Source organism: Barbus barbus, assembly GCF_936440315.1.
Source record: "Barbus barbus genome assembly, chromosome: 15".
In the NCBI taxonomy this organism is placed as follows: Eukaryota; Metazoa; Chordata; class Actinopteri; order Cypriniformes; family Cyprinidae; genus Barbus; species Barbus barbus.
Genome location: NC_136743.1, coordinates 1,413,462 through 1,428,862, shown reverse-complemented (window position 1 = coordinate 1,428,862; position 15,401 = coordinate 1,413,462). Strand labels below are relative to the sequence as shown.

At 37.6% G+C, this 15,401-nt stretch overlaps 1 protein-coding gene across 1 annotated transcript in view; it reads right to left on the bottom strand.

Annotated features, from left to right (window-relative positions):
* LOC306881195 (inositol-3-phosphate synthase 1-A-like) overlaps window positions 1-15,401 on the bottom strand; it is a 30,334-nt gene that overhangs the window by 1,160 nt on the left and 13,773 nt on the right. Inside the window, exons 6-9 of the mRNA XM_079435144.1 lie at window positions 9,960-10,109; window positions 9,656-9,871; window positions 8,428-8,592; window positions 766-879 (exon numbers count right to left, since the gene is read on the bottom strand). Of these exons, the coding sequence (XP_079291270.1) occupies window positions 766-879; window positions 8,428-8,592; window positions 9,656-9,871; window positions 9,960-10,109 (645 nt within the window). The remainder of the gene's footprint in view (window positions 1-765; window positions 880-8,427; window positions 8,593-9,655; window positions 9,872-9,959; window positions 10,110-15,401) is intronic.

Sequence of the window (15,401 nt, the reverse complement as noted above, 5' to 3'; positions counted from 1 at the left end):
TGGGGGAGTTATATACTGAACCCCCATATATATATATATATATATATATATATATATATATATATACATACATTTATATATATATAAATGAAAAAAAAATGATATGCAAAAAAATTACATTGAAACAAACAAAAAAAAGAATTTTGGAAAAAAATTAAACAGATTTTATAGGGCCCTAAAAATTTAATTTTTGTTAAACTTTTAATAAATTGTTAAATTGTATGTTTCATGATTTGAATTAATTACACACAAAAAAATGTTAACCATTAAGACAGAATCCAGAAAAAAATTTAAACTGGAGGAGGAAAAACTGAATTCTTTTTCTTTTCTTTTTTTTATCCAGAAAAATAGATTAAAAAAAAAAAAAAGTTTTTGGAAAAAATAAAACAGAATTTGTGAAAAAATTAAATTAATTTCATAGGGCCCTAAACATTGTTAAACTGTTGATACATTGTTGTTAAATTGTATACACTTCATGATTTCAATTAACTAGACAATATTTTTTGATCACTAACATTCAATTTAACCATAAAGATATAATCCAGAAACATTACAATGGGGAAAAAAAAAAGAATCCAGAAAAATTTTAATGGAAAAAGAAAACTAATCTGGGAAAAAATAAAATGGAATCTGAGAAAAAACAAAACAGATTTCATAGGACCCTAAAAATGGCATTTAATTTAACCACTAAAACAGAATCCAGAAAACTTTAAATTGACAAAACAGAATTTCTTGCATGTGTTTAATGATCCGTGATGATCTCACCTCACAGGTGTTGTGCAGAGCGATGGTGTTTGTTCCTCCCATCATGATCTCTGAAGTGTACTCATCCATCGCACGCTTGCTGTCGCCCACATAGGGCACATATTTAATAACCACCTGTTCAGACAAACCACAAACCGAATCAGTGTCTTTTCACTTATTCACATTATTAATGCACTGCAGCAATCTTCTGTTTGCATTTACAAACCACTATATTAGACCATATCAGAACTGATCTACAGTACCGTTCAAAAGACTGGGGTTGGTAGGATTTCTAATGTTGCTAAAAGAAGTCTCTTCTGCCCACACAGGCTGCATTTGTTTGATCAAATATATAAATGTAATATATTATTACAATTTAAAATAGCTGTTTTCTACGACCGCGTTTTAGTGCCATGCACTATTACTTTAATTTTAGCTTTTGGAAATCGAGTCTTATTGATTCGATATTGATATGATTCATTGATATTAATCAAAACGTCCCACTTATACCTTATTTACGATACCTCATTAACGACTTGTCCAGCAAGCATTAAAATCAGTACCTCTTAACAATTCAGTTTATTCCCATGGCCACAGTGATACATAATTGATTAGGTAATTTTGAGCATAGGTAACGCAATCTTTGGCAAATAGTTTCAGACTTGAAAATCACATAGCACCAGACACAAGATTTTTTATAAGTCAAAGTTTATTTGCTACTCTACAACACTAAGCTAAATAACACAAAACAGAACACACACACAAACACCCATACACGCTGCAGGCAATGAATTGTTTTGATTTGAAGAGAGTTTAAGGTTCTAATGCTCGTTTTCAAGAATGCTCTAACTTCAACCTGAGGGAGTCACAAGCAAGGAACTTTACTATCTTTAAAGATGAATGCAACCCAGGCTCAGCAAGATATGAAGGTAGTTGTTTGGCAAGGCAAGGCAAGGCAAGTTTATTTATATAGCACATTTCATACACAGTGGTAATTCAAAGTGCTTTACATAAAAGAAAGTGAAATAGACATTTAAAATCAATAAAAACATGGAAATAAAAATAATAAAAACAAAGAATTTTAAAATGATATAGAAAATGATTTAAAATAAATTTAAAGAAAATGATTATACATAAAATGTATTGCAGTCAGTTCGGACATATAGCACAGTGCTCATTCAACAAATGCACAGTTAAACAGATGAGTTTTGAGTCTTGATTTAAATGTGGCTAATGTTTTAGCACATCTGATCTCTTCTGGAAGCTGGTTCCAACTGCGGGCCGCATAATAGCTAAAAGCAGACTCCCCTTGTTTTGTGTGAACCCTTGGTATTTCTAACTGACTCGATCCTAATGATCTGAGTGGTCTGTTTGGTTTATATTCAGTGAGCATATCAGCAATATATTTAGGTCCTAGGCCATTGAGTGACTTATAAACGAGTAAAAGTACTTTAAAATCAATCCTAAATGTAACTGGAAGCCAGTGTAAGGACCTGAGGACTGGTGTGATATGCTCAGATTTTCTGGTTCTAGTCAGAATCCTGGCAGCAGTGTTCTGGATGAGCTGCAGTTGTCTAATGGTCTTCTTGGGAAGGCCGGTGAGGAGACCATTACAGTAATCCACCCTGCTGGTGATAAAGGCATGAACAAGTTTCTCCAAGTCTTGACTGGAAACAAAACATCTAATTCTTGCAATATTTTTGAGATGATAGTATGCTGATTTAGTTACTGCTTTGACATGACTACTGAAACTAAGGTCTGTCTCCAGAATCACCCCAAGATTTCTGACTTGATTTTTAGTTGTTTGACCCCTAGAGTCAAGGTATGCATTCACCTTGAGAACTTCATCTTTATTTCCAAATGCAATGACTTCAGTTTTCTCCTTGTTTAACTGAAGAAAGTTCTGGCACATCCAACTGTTAATTTCATCAATGCATTGGCAGAGGGAGTCAATGGGGCTGTAGTCATTTGGAGATAAGGCTAGGTAAATCTGGGTATCATCAGCATAGCTGTGATAGGCAATTTGGTTCTTCCTCATTATCTGACTTAGTGGGAGCATATACAGATTAAACAAGAGCGGTTGATTACTTGCTTTTCGAGTAGACTCGATCGCTGGGATGTTGTTTTCGCGTGTTCCCGCGTGGTCCAAGGGAACCCTCCAAGGCTGTGATTGATGTCGTTGCGTGATGTCACTGGGGATACCATCCTGTGAGTGATTGGTTTCTCTGTGACGTGATGACGTTCTTAGGAAGTCTGTTTAGAGTTCTTTCAGCTTCAGGTGTTAAAGTTTCTTGGGTCAGAACTTTGAAGGCATGTGTGGATCCTTGCCAGATGGTATATGGCTGAGAGCGCTTAACAGCGCGATCAGATGAGGAGCCAAAGTTTCAAGCAGGGCAGCGCGTGAGCAAGCAAGCATCAGCCAAAGCTGGGTGTCTGTCCATATTGGGCTGATTTCAGTCCGCCCCTTTTGCTGTTTGATCCAATCACAAGTGTTTCTGGTGGGCGGAGCCCCGCCCCGCACGGCTCAGTTTTCCGTGCGTGAATCCTTTGCTGAGTTATTTCATTAAATGACGAACATATCCTAGCAGATTCTTATAAGTGTTTTAATCATACATTATGATGAGAAAAGTCAACCTTCATCCCCCCCAAATTATTGCTGACGCAACTAGCTTTCATTCAAAATCAAACACCAGGTATTTGTCATACACAAAGTACATACCTTAATTCTATATACTACATAGGTCAATGCATTGATCAACATCCTACCTTCTAAATCATCACAACAAGCATATGAAAGACATAAAATAACATACAACCTTAATATATATTGTCTATATATATTGTGTGTGTGTGTGTATACATATATGTTGCTTTTGGTAGCAGCAACAATTATTATTTGTCCCTTTGGAACACTTATAAAGGTCTGATTTTCTTTGTTCTGCCAATAAGAAGAAAAGGCGCGTTTCTCTGCTGAAGAGAAACGGAAGGTCATGGGAATGTCACTTTTGTGGAGATCTGGTAATTTTCTTAGCTCGGACGTCTGTTGTAAAAAAGTCTCTCCTGGTTGATAAAATCATTGAATTATATGTTAAGCAGTCAGGAAGTTGTGTCCAGATACCGAGGTCTTTGTCCTGTTTCTGGTTGAATTATGCTTAAGTGATAAGAAACAACCATGAAGTCCTGTTTTAAATACATTCCAGATTTTCTCCACAAATCTATCCTTGTTTTAGGGGTCTCGTGAGACGTTAAAGAGAGCAGAGCAGGATGTTTGAGCGCGGTGCTGGTCATTTATTAGTTTTACGACCACAGATAATGAAAAGAGGGGAGTTCCTCAGGAATGTGCTGTTCTGTTAATAGTTGTGTGTGTGTGTTCTTGGTTCGACAAGGTTCTACAGCCACGTTAAAAAATAAAACAAATCTAAGATTACGAGATTAAAGTCGTAATATTTCGAGAATAAAGTTAAAATAAAATGAGAATAAAGTCGAAAGATTTAAAGAATAAAGTCCAATTTACGAGAATAAAGTCGAAATATTACTAGAATATTATTAGAATAAATTCAAATTACGAATTATCATACTGATAGTCCTGGATGTGAGTTTGCCCAGCTTCACTAGCTGCTGCCTGTCTGTCAGGAAGCTGGTGATCCACTGACAGATGGAGGAGGGCACAGAGAGCTGTGTCAGTTTGTCTGAGAGAAGGTCAGGCATGATGGTATTGAAGGTAGAGCCGAAGTCCACAAATAAGATCCTTGCGTAATTCCCAGGTTTGTCGAGGTGTTGCAAGATGTAATACGACTGTATGCCATGTTGACTTCATCATCCACAGACCTGTTTGCTCTGTAGGCAAACTGAAGAGGATCCAGCAAGGGTCCAGTGATATCCTTCAGGTAGACCAGGACCAGTTGCTCAAATGACTTCATGACCACAGACGTGAGTGCGACAGGTCTGTAGTCATTAAGTCCAGTGATTTTGGGCTTTTTGGGGACGGGAATGATGGTGGAGCGTTTGAAGCAGCAGGCAACTTCGCACAGCTCCAGAGATCTGTTGAAGATTTGTGTAAAGATGGAGGCCAGCTGGTCAGCACAGACCTTTAGACAGGCAGGTGAAATACCATCTGGTCCTGAAGCTTTCCTAGATTTCTGTTTTCTGAAGACCCGGTTCACATCCTCAACACAGACCTTAAGCGGGTGGTGATGGCGCAGTGGATAAGACACATGCCTTTGGTGTGAGAGACCCGGGTTCGAATCCACTGTGAGACACCAATGTGTCCCTGAGCAAGACACTTAACCCCTAGTTGCTCCAGAGGCGTGCGACCTCTGACATATATAGCAATTGTAAGTCGCTTTGGATAAAAGCGTCAGCTAAATGAATAAATGTAAATGTAAATGTAAGCGCAGGTTGAATGGTGGGGAGGGGGGGTCTCCACAGACTGTGGGGGTGGTGTCTTGTACTTGGTGATGTTCCCCAGATCAGTCCATACTGATGCCGGATCGTTGGCTGAAAGCTCTTTTCTCAGCTTTTCAGAGTAGTTCTTTCTTTTTAGCCACTCTGATCTCCTTTAGCTGCTTTTCCACTGAAATTGCATGGAACAATTTGTCCCAGGAAATATTTTCCCCCAGACCTGTTTCTGTCTGCGTTTCCATCTCGTTCTAAAGTACCATGAAGATTATGCATATAGTCTGGTGATGTAGGTCTGCGCGTGTTTCTCAATACCAAGTAGGCTACGCAAATTTCGGACTTGCATCCTCGGTAGTTATGACTTCGCAAGTTCGACTTGGGAGTGTGAACTCCCACAGATGGACATTCTGAGGGTCAAATTTTTACCCGGAACTTTATTTAGATCCTGGTTCCTGCTGTGGAAACACACAGAGTACCAGCCCAAAATCCCTGGTTCCTGGTGAAAGTTCCTGCGGTGGAAACGGGGCTTTTGTCTGTTCCTGGCCTGGTTTTACAAGATTTTATCCCCACTTCTGTAAGCAACCTCTTTGGCATGACAAAGCTGTTTGAGTTTCCCTGTAAACCACGGTTTATCATTATTGAATGATAAGAATATCCTGGTGGGGATGCTGTTTCTTATTTTCCGTCTGAGAGCGCGTTTGACTAGGACCGCTGCCCCTCCGACTAGACCATTCAACAAAGCGTCTGAATAATCCAAAACCGGAAAAAATTGTCCGGTGTGTTGCCTTATGTTGAGTGGTTTGTCTCTGGTAAAACTGATAGTAAGAGAATGATTAAACACAGAACAAACAAACGTTCCACACCACGGCAGCCATTTGCGGCGCCATCTTAAACCAGATGACTTTAGACTTTATTCTCGTTACTTCTAATTTATTCTCGAAATATTATGACTTTAATCTTGTGATTAGATTTTTTTTTCTTTTTTAACGTGGCACTACAAGCATCAGTTTTCCATGTGATTATATTGTAAAATGTAATGTATTTCTGTGATCTGCAGCTGTATTTTCAGCATCATTACTGCAGTCTTCAGTGTCACATGATCCTTCAGAAATCATTCTAATATACTGATTTACTGCTCAACAAACATTTCTGATTATTATCAATAGGGATGCACGATATTTATCGAACAGATAAATTATCGACTGATATGAGAGAAAATTACGTCATTTTTATTGCTCCGATAAATTAAATCCGATAACTAGATCCGATAAAGTATGCTTGCTGGTAAATCAATCAATCGGTCTGATTTATCTGAGATTCATCTTCTTTCCGAGTGCAAGTGATTGCAGCTTTAAACTGCAGTGACTCTCAGCATGTGTTGTGCTCATTACGTCATCATGTCATCACGCGAACATGTCTTCGCCGGTCTGGAAGTTTTTCTCGGTGGCAGAGGAGGACAATGCCATTGCTATTTCCAACGCATGTTCAGCAAGGATTCCGAAAGGCATCAAGTAGGGTTGTGACAGTGAGGAAATTTTCCCACTGGTTAATCGACGTGTGTCAACACCTTACCGGCATCACCTCGGTGGATGGGGGGTGGACGTCGTTTGAGTCTTCTCTCTTTTCCTCGCTTTCCTTCGGTTTTAAATAGCTTGTAAGCTCTGTGCGAGTTTTATTTTCACTTTCAAATTAGTGGCAATTCGGCGTCAAGCAGTTGTTTGTTTTTAGTTCGCTTGAGTTTTCTCACTTTCCTTTGCTTAAATAGCTTGCAAAAGCACTGTGCGTATTTTATTTTCACTTTCAAATTAACGGCAATTCTGCATCAATTGCTTGAATTCAATTCAAGCAACAACAAAATACAACATAGAACATATAGCTAACTTTTATTAACAAAACGAATAAAAATACACCATGCTATATGCCTAATATAAAATAACAGATAACTTACCAATTTTAAATATGCATGGTAGGCCTATACAAAACTGAAAATCAGTAAAGACTGAGGAACAAATAATTATAAAACGTAGAGCGTTTATTAGTGAGATGGAAAGTTTTGAGGGACGGACTGCATACACCTTGATGTAAAATAATGGGAAAAATATCACAGTTTAAATAAAATAAAAATCAGCAAATACTGTGGAACCAAATAAGCTAAATGAGAAATGAATGTTTAAAAAATAAATAAATAAATAGACCTTCCAATATCACCTTAGATAAATGGCAGGTCAACAGGCTTTTCAAAATCCAAAAATATTTTTAAAACAGGTGCTTTTACATTTGGTTTTGAAACTCTTCTGCCATCGTCTTGTGTTTTTCACCTCACTCTTGTCAGTCAGCTCGACTCACTCTCCTCAGGTGATCAATGAAATCTGATCTGTGATGCGCGACTGTCGTTCGTTTGGTGTGCTGCATTGAGCAGCCGCGTTCGGTTTTAATTGTAGTGTCTGTTCTCTAACTGAACTAAATTATTTTTATTACTATTAAAAAAATCTAAATGACAGTGAGGGACGGTGCTGCGGTGGGCAAGTGATAAGCGGTGTTGCGACTTAACAACCTTGGTATGAGGATGCACTTTATTTTTCTTGAGCATGCACTTTTTTTTTCTTTTTTTTCGAGGCTGACAAATGTCAATGCATTTTTTTTAGAATGTATTTGAAAACACGTGACTTAAAGCCTATATAACTTTCTCATCCTCGTGCACTAAAACCGTTGAATAGATGCATTTCTTTATGCATGAAATATTTTAATATAAATTTGTTGTTAATGAGTTGTTAATTGCAGATAAACCATAGTTCTGTCATAATTCTGTTAAACCATTTCTGTTACAAAGTATTGTGGTGCCTTACACAAAAAATAAAAAAACATTTGAAGAGTCAGGACTGATGTTTGCTAAAGTTAGGCCAGAGCTACTAAAATATCAGTTTAATCAGTGAATCTTAGATTTTGTATTCTCCTGGGTGCACAAACTGTAGATTATATGAAAATTATAATATAAAAATATGAACATATCGGTATCGGCATCGGCCATGAGAAGGACTTAATTATCGGTTATCGGTATCGGTTAAAATTTTTCATATCGTGCATCCCTAATTATCAATGTTTTATACAGTTGTGCTGCCCAATATTTTTGTGGAAACAGTGATGCATTTTATTTTTCAGGATTCACAGATGAATAGAGAGTTGAATACTGTCCTTTTGATCAGTTTAATGCATCCTTGCTGAATAAATAGTTTTTAAGTCACACCTCTGAGCAGTAGTGTATATGTAATATAGTGTCAGACTCACGCAGTGGTCAGGTTTCTCCCCGGGTCGGAACAGTACAGGGTTCGACTGCACCATGTCATCCACCACGTTACTCTTGGAGATTTCTTTAGAGCGAAACTGTTGCGGCGCCGACAGATTCAGGCCGTCGTTGTTGCCAAGATGATTATAACTCACTATAGAAGTTGGCTGAAAATGACAATTTTATTTTTTTAATAATATGCAATATAAAATATTTCACATAATATAAAATATATAATATAAAAAACACAATAATAATATATAATTTATGTATTACAAAAATATAGAATATTTTATATAATAAAATAACAGAAGAAATATTTAATATTATTTTAATATTATATTGATGATTTTCCAGAATATATACCTATGGCACTTTTCATACATATTGTACAAAAATAGGGTTAATTATTAATTAGGGTTAATTATATAGGTCAGTTATCAGTGATTCAAAAACGAATGATTGTTAATCAAGAGGTCAAAATAATTGTATATGCATCCAAAAAAACACTACAGTTTGTGTACATATGTTATTGAATGAATAGTATAAAAACTGTAATGTGATCATTTACTCTTTTTTAAAATGATGGTTAAATGTTACAACAAGGTTCCATTATTTAATATTAGCAACAACAAAAAATAATTCTAAAGCATTACCCTAGTAGTTCATATTAATTTCAACTTTTACTAATAAATTATTAAATTATCAAAAGTTGAATCTTAATATTATTTAATGGACCTGTCCTGAGCTAACATGAACTAACAATGAACTACTGTTAACAAAGATTAATAAATTAAATACTGTAACAAATTACTACTAACATTTAATTTAATCATGAAAACAGAATCCAGAAAAAATAAAACAGGTAAAATGGAACCCAGAAAAATTAAAAAAGGACAAAATATAATGCATAAAAATTAAAGCATACATTTTATTTGGGAAAAAAATAAAACAGAAATCGGGGAAAAATAAAATGGATTTCATAGGGTCCTAAAATTAACCATTAAGACAGAATCCAGAAAAATTCAAATGGAAAAATTAACATGCAAAAAAACTGGATTAGAAAAAATAAATCGTTCTTTGTTTGCTAATTTTAGTCAATGCATTAACTACTGGGTCTTTATGGTTAAATGTTACCTAAATTATATTTGTGCATTTATTGCTTAAAATGAAATAATGGGACACTAATGCAAGTGTTAATGTTTCAGATATTTAATGTGTTTCTCTCACCTTGATTCCAGCGCTGATCAGGAAGTCCACCAGCACAGACTTGAGTTTGGTCTGTCCGGATTTGAAGTCGTCTCCACTGATGAAGACGCCGTGCTGGAGGGCCAGATCCACGGCTCCGGGGACAAATGTGTTCTGTGGCGAGCCGTTAATGTAGGCGCAGCCCTCCAGAATACTGGCCACCGCAAACATGGTGGAGGGAGACACTTCACCTCCCCTCTGAGACACAAACATCCCAGAAATCATTAATACCAGTGATTCTGACTGATTCTGATTCAGTACACATCAGTGTTTTTATCAGGCTTGCCTGAATGGTGTTGAGCAGGTTCTCTGCAGTGTCGTTGACTCCAGTAATCACGTCACAGAATCGCTCGGTGTTTGCGGTCCAGAGAACGATGACTTTATCCACGCCGCTCTTCTTTCTGAAATCACAGATATCTCTGCGGATCTGAGCCACCTAAAACAGGACACAAGAATATTAAAAACATCCTGATTTATACATTATACATTCACTCAACATACACACGCTATATATACAGTATATATAGAGAGAGAGAGATTTTATATTTGGATGTTAGAATATATATATATATATATATATATATGTGTATATATATATATATAGAGAGAGAGAGAGAATATTTTTAAATATATATTTCAAATATATATTTTAGAATATTTAAAGACATCCGTATTTATACATTTACTCAACATACAAACACACACAATATATATATATATATATATATATATATATATATATATATATATAATTTATATATATTTTACATTACATTTAGACATTTAGCAGATGCTTTTATCCAGTGCAACTTACAAATGAAGATAATAGAAGCAAACAAAATCAACTAAAGAGCAATAAGCAAAGAGCTATGACAAGTCTCAGTTAGCCTAATGCAGTACACTTAGCAAGGTTTTTTTTTATTATGATATAATAAATAAAAAGAAAACAGATAGAATAGAAAAAGAATAGGCAAGCAAGTGCTAAGGCCCCGATATACTTAAATGAAATCGAAGAACGAACTGATGTGACGTCATTTCGAACAAAATCCAGCCGAAGTTCGTTTTGGGAGTTCGAAATGGCTTGCCAAAGCGAACTTTCCGGAAAAGTTCGTTCTGGCTGCAAAAACACCTTCGTACTACAATTGGTCCGTGACGATTACGTCATAGGAGGTGTGCGCTGAGGCCCTGCCTTCTTTCATGTGGAACTCTTCTCTGGGTTAATTTCATTTGTCGAGTCCTTGGAGGTGAGATGTCCGCGCGTGAAAACATGAACACAGTGTAGAGCCGATATATAGCCTAGTAGAAAATTAAGTTGTGCTTTGGATGAAATGAGACACTGACACTATTGTTTCATGTTTAATACTGCTGATTGCTTTTAAGCAATATATTGAATAAAGAGTCATGTGAATACATGTGACATGACTTCAGGGGAATGGTATTTGCAGAACTCGTGCAAACATACCCATGTTGCTATGATCAGATGCTTTTTAAAAAGAAATGCTTGCCGTTTTCTCCATTTTTGTTGTTGTTTATTTTGTTACCGAGAGGAAAGCGCGCAGCACATATTTACATATTCATTTAATCGTTGCTTTCATCAGAGTGGGCAGCGTCGGGATGTTCAACAGTATGCCACTGCACACGTATTTCAAACTTCGTTTTACCCCTTAATGAAGAACGTAAAGGAACTTTGCTTTGAGTATATCGGGGACTTTTGCTTCTTTAAATTGTATAATAAATAAAAGAAAACAAATAGATAGAATACAAAAAGAATAGAGAAGCTAGTTTTAGGTTGATTTTTTTAAAGAAAAGCAGTTAGTAAATTAATAGAGTGCAAGTCTAAAAGTCTATAAGTTTTTGAATAGAATTAGAATAGAGAGTTCTAGAGTTAGAGGGTGAAATAAAGAGGGAAGAGAAAGTGATATTGTGCCTCTTTGGGATGGCATAATAAAGCGTTGTTCACTTGCAGAACACAAGCTTCTAGAGGACACATAAGTCTGAAGTAATGAATTTAGCTAAAGGGGTGCAGAGCCAGTGGTGGTTTTGTAGGCAAACATTAATGCCTTGAATTTAATGCGAGCAGCTATTGGAGCCAGTGCAAATTGATAAACAGAGGTGTGACATGCATTCTTTTCAGCTCATTAAAAATGAATCTTACTGCCGCGTTCTGGATTAATTGTAAAGGTTTGATAGAACTGGCTGGAAGACCTGCAAAGACAGCATTGCAGTAGTCCAGTCTGGACAGAACAAGAGCTTGAACAAGGAGTTGTGAAGCATGTTCTGAAAGAAAGGGCCTGATCTTCTTGATGTTGAATAAAGCAAATCTGCAGGACCGGGTAGTTTTAGCAATGTGGTCTGAGAAAGTCAGCTGATCATCAATCATAACTCCATGGTTTCTGGCTGTTTTTTAATGAGTTATGGTTGATGTGAAATTGTGATGAAGTGATGGGTTTGTTAAAACCACAAGCAGTTCTGTCTTGCCAAGGTTGAGTTGAAGGTGATGGTCCTTTATCCAGCAAGAAATGTCTGTTAGACAAGCTGAGATGTGAGCAGCTATCATCGGATCATCAGGATGGAATGAGAGGTAGAGTTGAGTGTCATCAGCATAGCAGTGATATGAAAAGGATTGTTTCTGAATGACAGAACCTAGTGATGCCATGTAGACAGAGAAGAGAAGTGGTCCAAGAACTGAGCCCTGAGGCACTCCAGTAGCTAGATGTTGCGACTTGGACACTTCACCTCTCCAAGATACCTTGAAGGACCTATCTGACAGACTCAAACCACTGAAGTGCGGTTCCTGAGATGCCCTTTGGGGTTGGGGTTGACATGAGGATCTGGTGGTTAACTGTGTCAAAAGCAGGGGATAAATCCAGCAAGATAGGATAAGTACAGAAGATTTAGAATCCGCTCTTGCCAGTCTTAGGGCTTCAACAACTGAGAGCAAGGCAGTCTCGGTTGAATGTCCACTTCTGAAACCAGACTCCAGTCAACCTAGTCTGTGGGGATGCACCTGCAGTGGTGAAAAAGTCCAATTTCGAGCGTCATTACAGCTCGAAGCATGCTAAACTGAATGAATTGCAAGGACAAAAGTGCTTGGATAAAGTTAACGCTCTTCGGCTTAGTTTGGGTGCCCAACAAACAGTTTTCACAAGACTGCATTCTGACAGAGAGAATGTTATTCATTCAAGTTTGTGGTGAGCGAGCTAATAGCTAAGCAACTAAAACCTCATTCAGAAAGAGAGTTCGTGAAAGAGTGCCAAGTTGCTAGAGCCAGACAAAGTAAAACTCTTCCAAAGTGTCAGTTTATCTCGAAGAACTGTCGCAGAACGAATTACTGATATGGCGCAAGACATTGAAACAATACTGAATGACAACGCAAAAAAATTCCAGTTTTTCTCTCTGGCCTGCAATAAAACAACAGACATAACAAATACAGGCCAAATAGTCATCTTTTTGCGTGGAATTACTGCTGCGTTTGAAACGACAGAGGAATTGCTGTCTTTGCAAGACATACATGGCACTACCAAAGGTGAGGATTTGTTTGAGCAAGTTGTTTTGGCAATGAACAAATTTGAATTGCCATTTTAAAAGTTAAGTGGTCTTCCAAGGGACTAACTGCATTGGTCAAAAAAGAAATGAGTCGTCTCAGTCTTGATCCAAGTGATTTAATTGTATGACACTGTATCATACATCAAGAGAGTTTGTGTGTACATTCCCTGAAGCTCCACAGTGTAATGACAACTGTTGTTTCCACAATAAATTTAATCAAAAGCAGAGGACTAAACAGCCGCCAGTTCAAAGAGTTATTGAGTGATCTTGAGTCTGATTACAGAGATCTGGTTTACCATTGTGGTTTTACAAATTGAGGGTAGAAGTAAAACAATTCATGGAGATTAAGGAAACTCCTGTTGTGGAACTCGGTGATGACAAGTGGCTGTGTGATTTGGCCCTTATGGTGGATATAACCAAGCACCTGTCAGAGCTGAAACTGTCAAGCTCCAAGATACGAACCAGCTTCTTAGCTCTCTGATTTCAAACGTGAAATAATTTGAGGCGAAAGTAAAGCTGTGGCAATTGCAACTGGAAAAGGGTAGCACTGTGCATTTTCCTACTCTACAAGAACAAAAGCCTGCTATGACAACTGAGTATGCTGGTGAGTGTGCAAAACTGCTTCAGGCATTTGGCAAGAGGTTTCAGGACATGAAAAGTAAACAAAATGAACTGAAGATATTTGCTACTCCGTTTAATGTGGAACCATCTGAAGTACCTGACAACCTACTGTAATGATTGGTATCACCGTTATATGTGAAACTGCATTACCCATAAAGCTGTTGGTCACAGGAAGTGATGGGGAATAATAATAAAAGGAGATCTGTGAAATGCGTGACACGTACCGCATGGTGTCCCTGAATTGTGATCAATCTTATAATATTTCACTATAGAGTGAACAGCACTACATGGTGTCAGAAAACTAAAAGAACTCAAAGGAAGAGAAGATGGACTCCGCTGGCGTGAAGATGATTTTCACATTATTTTGAAGCAAAAATTCTAGGCTACAAGATCCAGTTCTCAGAAGTCTTGTGAACAAATGTTCTGTATGTTTTTATGGCCTTATTTCAGTGACTTCAAAATGTTAGTTTTTCCACTAACCACGCATAAACGTTGTTTTCTCAAAAACAAAATCAAGTACATAAGTGCTGCTAACATATTATTGTAGCCCTGTTTTTGCTGTTTGTTAGACTTTAGCCATTTATATATTTATAAGCAACTGAAAAAAGCACAAATGTCAGGGCATGTCAAAACTTCTCCAGGCCCCCAAAACACCCTCAGACCCCAGAGGGTTAAAGACATGGAGTTGGACAGGGCAATGCCTCAGCTTTACAAACTGTTCTCATTAGTGGCAACAATTGGAGCTACATCTGCAGGTGAAGAAAGGAGCTTCTCCTGTTTAAAGTGGCTCAAGTCCTACACCCGTAACACAATGGGCCAAGGTCGTTTAAGCAGCCTAGCTCTGCTGGCCATTGAGAGGACACTGGTCAAGTCACTGGAAAAGACGCCTAGTTGGTACAACAGGGTCACAGAGCATTTTCTTGAAAATAATTTACGTATAAATAAATGGACAATTTTTATGATGTAGGCCGAAAATGAGCTTCCCCTCTTTGAAAGACCAGCAGCCGCCACTGGAAGAGACTTATGAGGTGCTGTCCGGAGTAGCAGCTATAGTAGATTACATCTTAGTGTATGGACATACAAAGGAGGACCACGATAAAAATCTACGTGCAATGCTTCAAAGAACGAGAGAAAGAGGCGTCCGTCTGAACCCCGAAAAAAGCACTGCTTCATCTGCGTACATGAAGTCAGCTACTTCGGACACAGACTGACGCACGACGGCATCAAACTGGACCAAAAGAAGATAAAAGCCATAAAAGAAATGGAGCCATTACAAAAAAAAAAAAAAAAATCGAAGCTAGAAACAATACTGGGTATGATCAATTATCTGTCCCGATTCGCAGAGATAAACGCACCGTTGCGCCAGATGTTGAAACAAGGCAACGAGTTTACATGGGACGAAATGCACACTGCTGCCTTCCAACAAATCAAGGACTTGATCACGAGAGAGCCGGGGCCGGTACTGGCATACTACAACCCAAATTAATCACTGCAACTGCAGGTGGATGCGTCTAAAAATGGCTTGGATGCTTTCCTTTTTATAAAAAGGGAAACCAGTCGC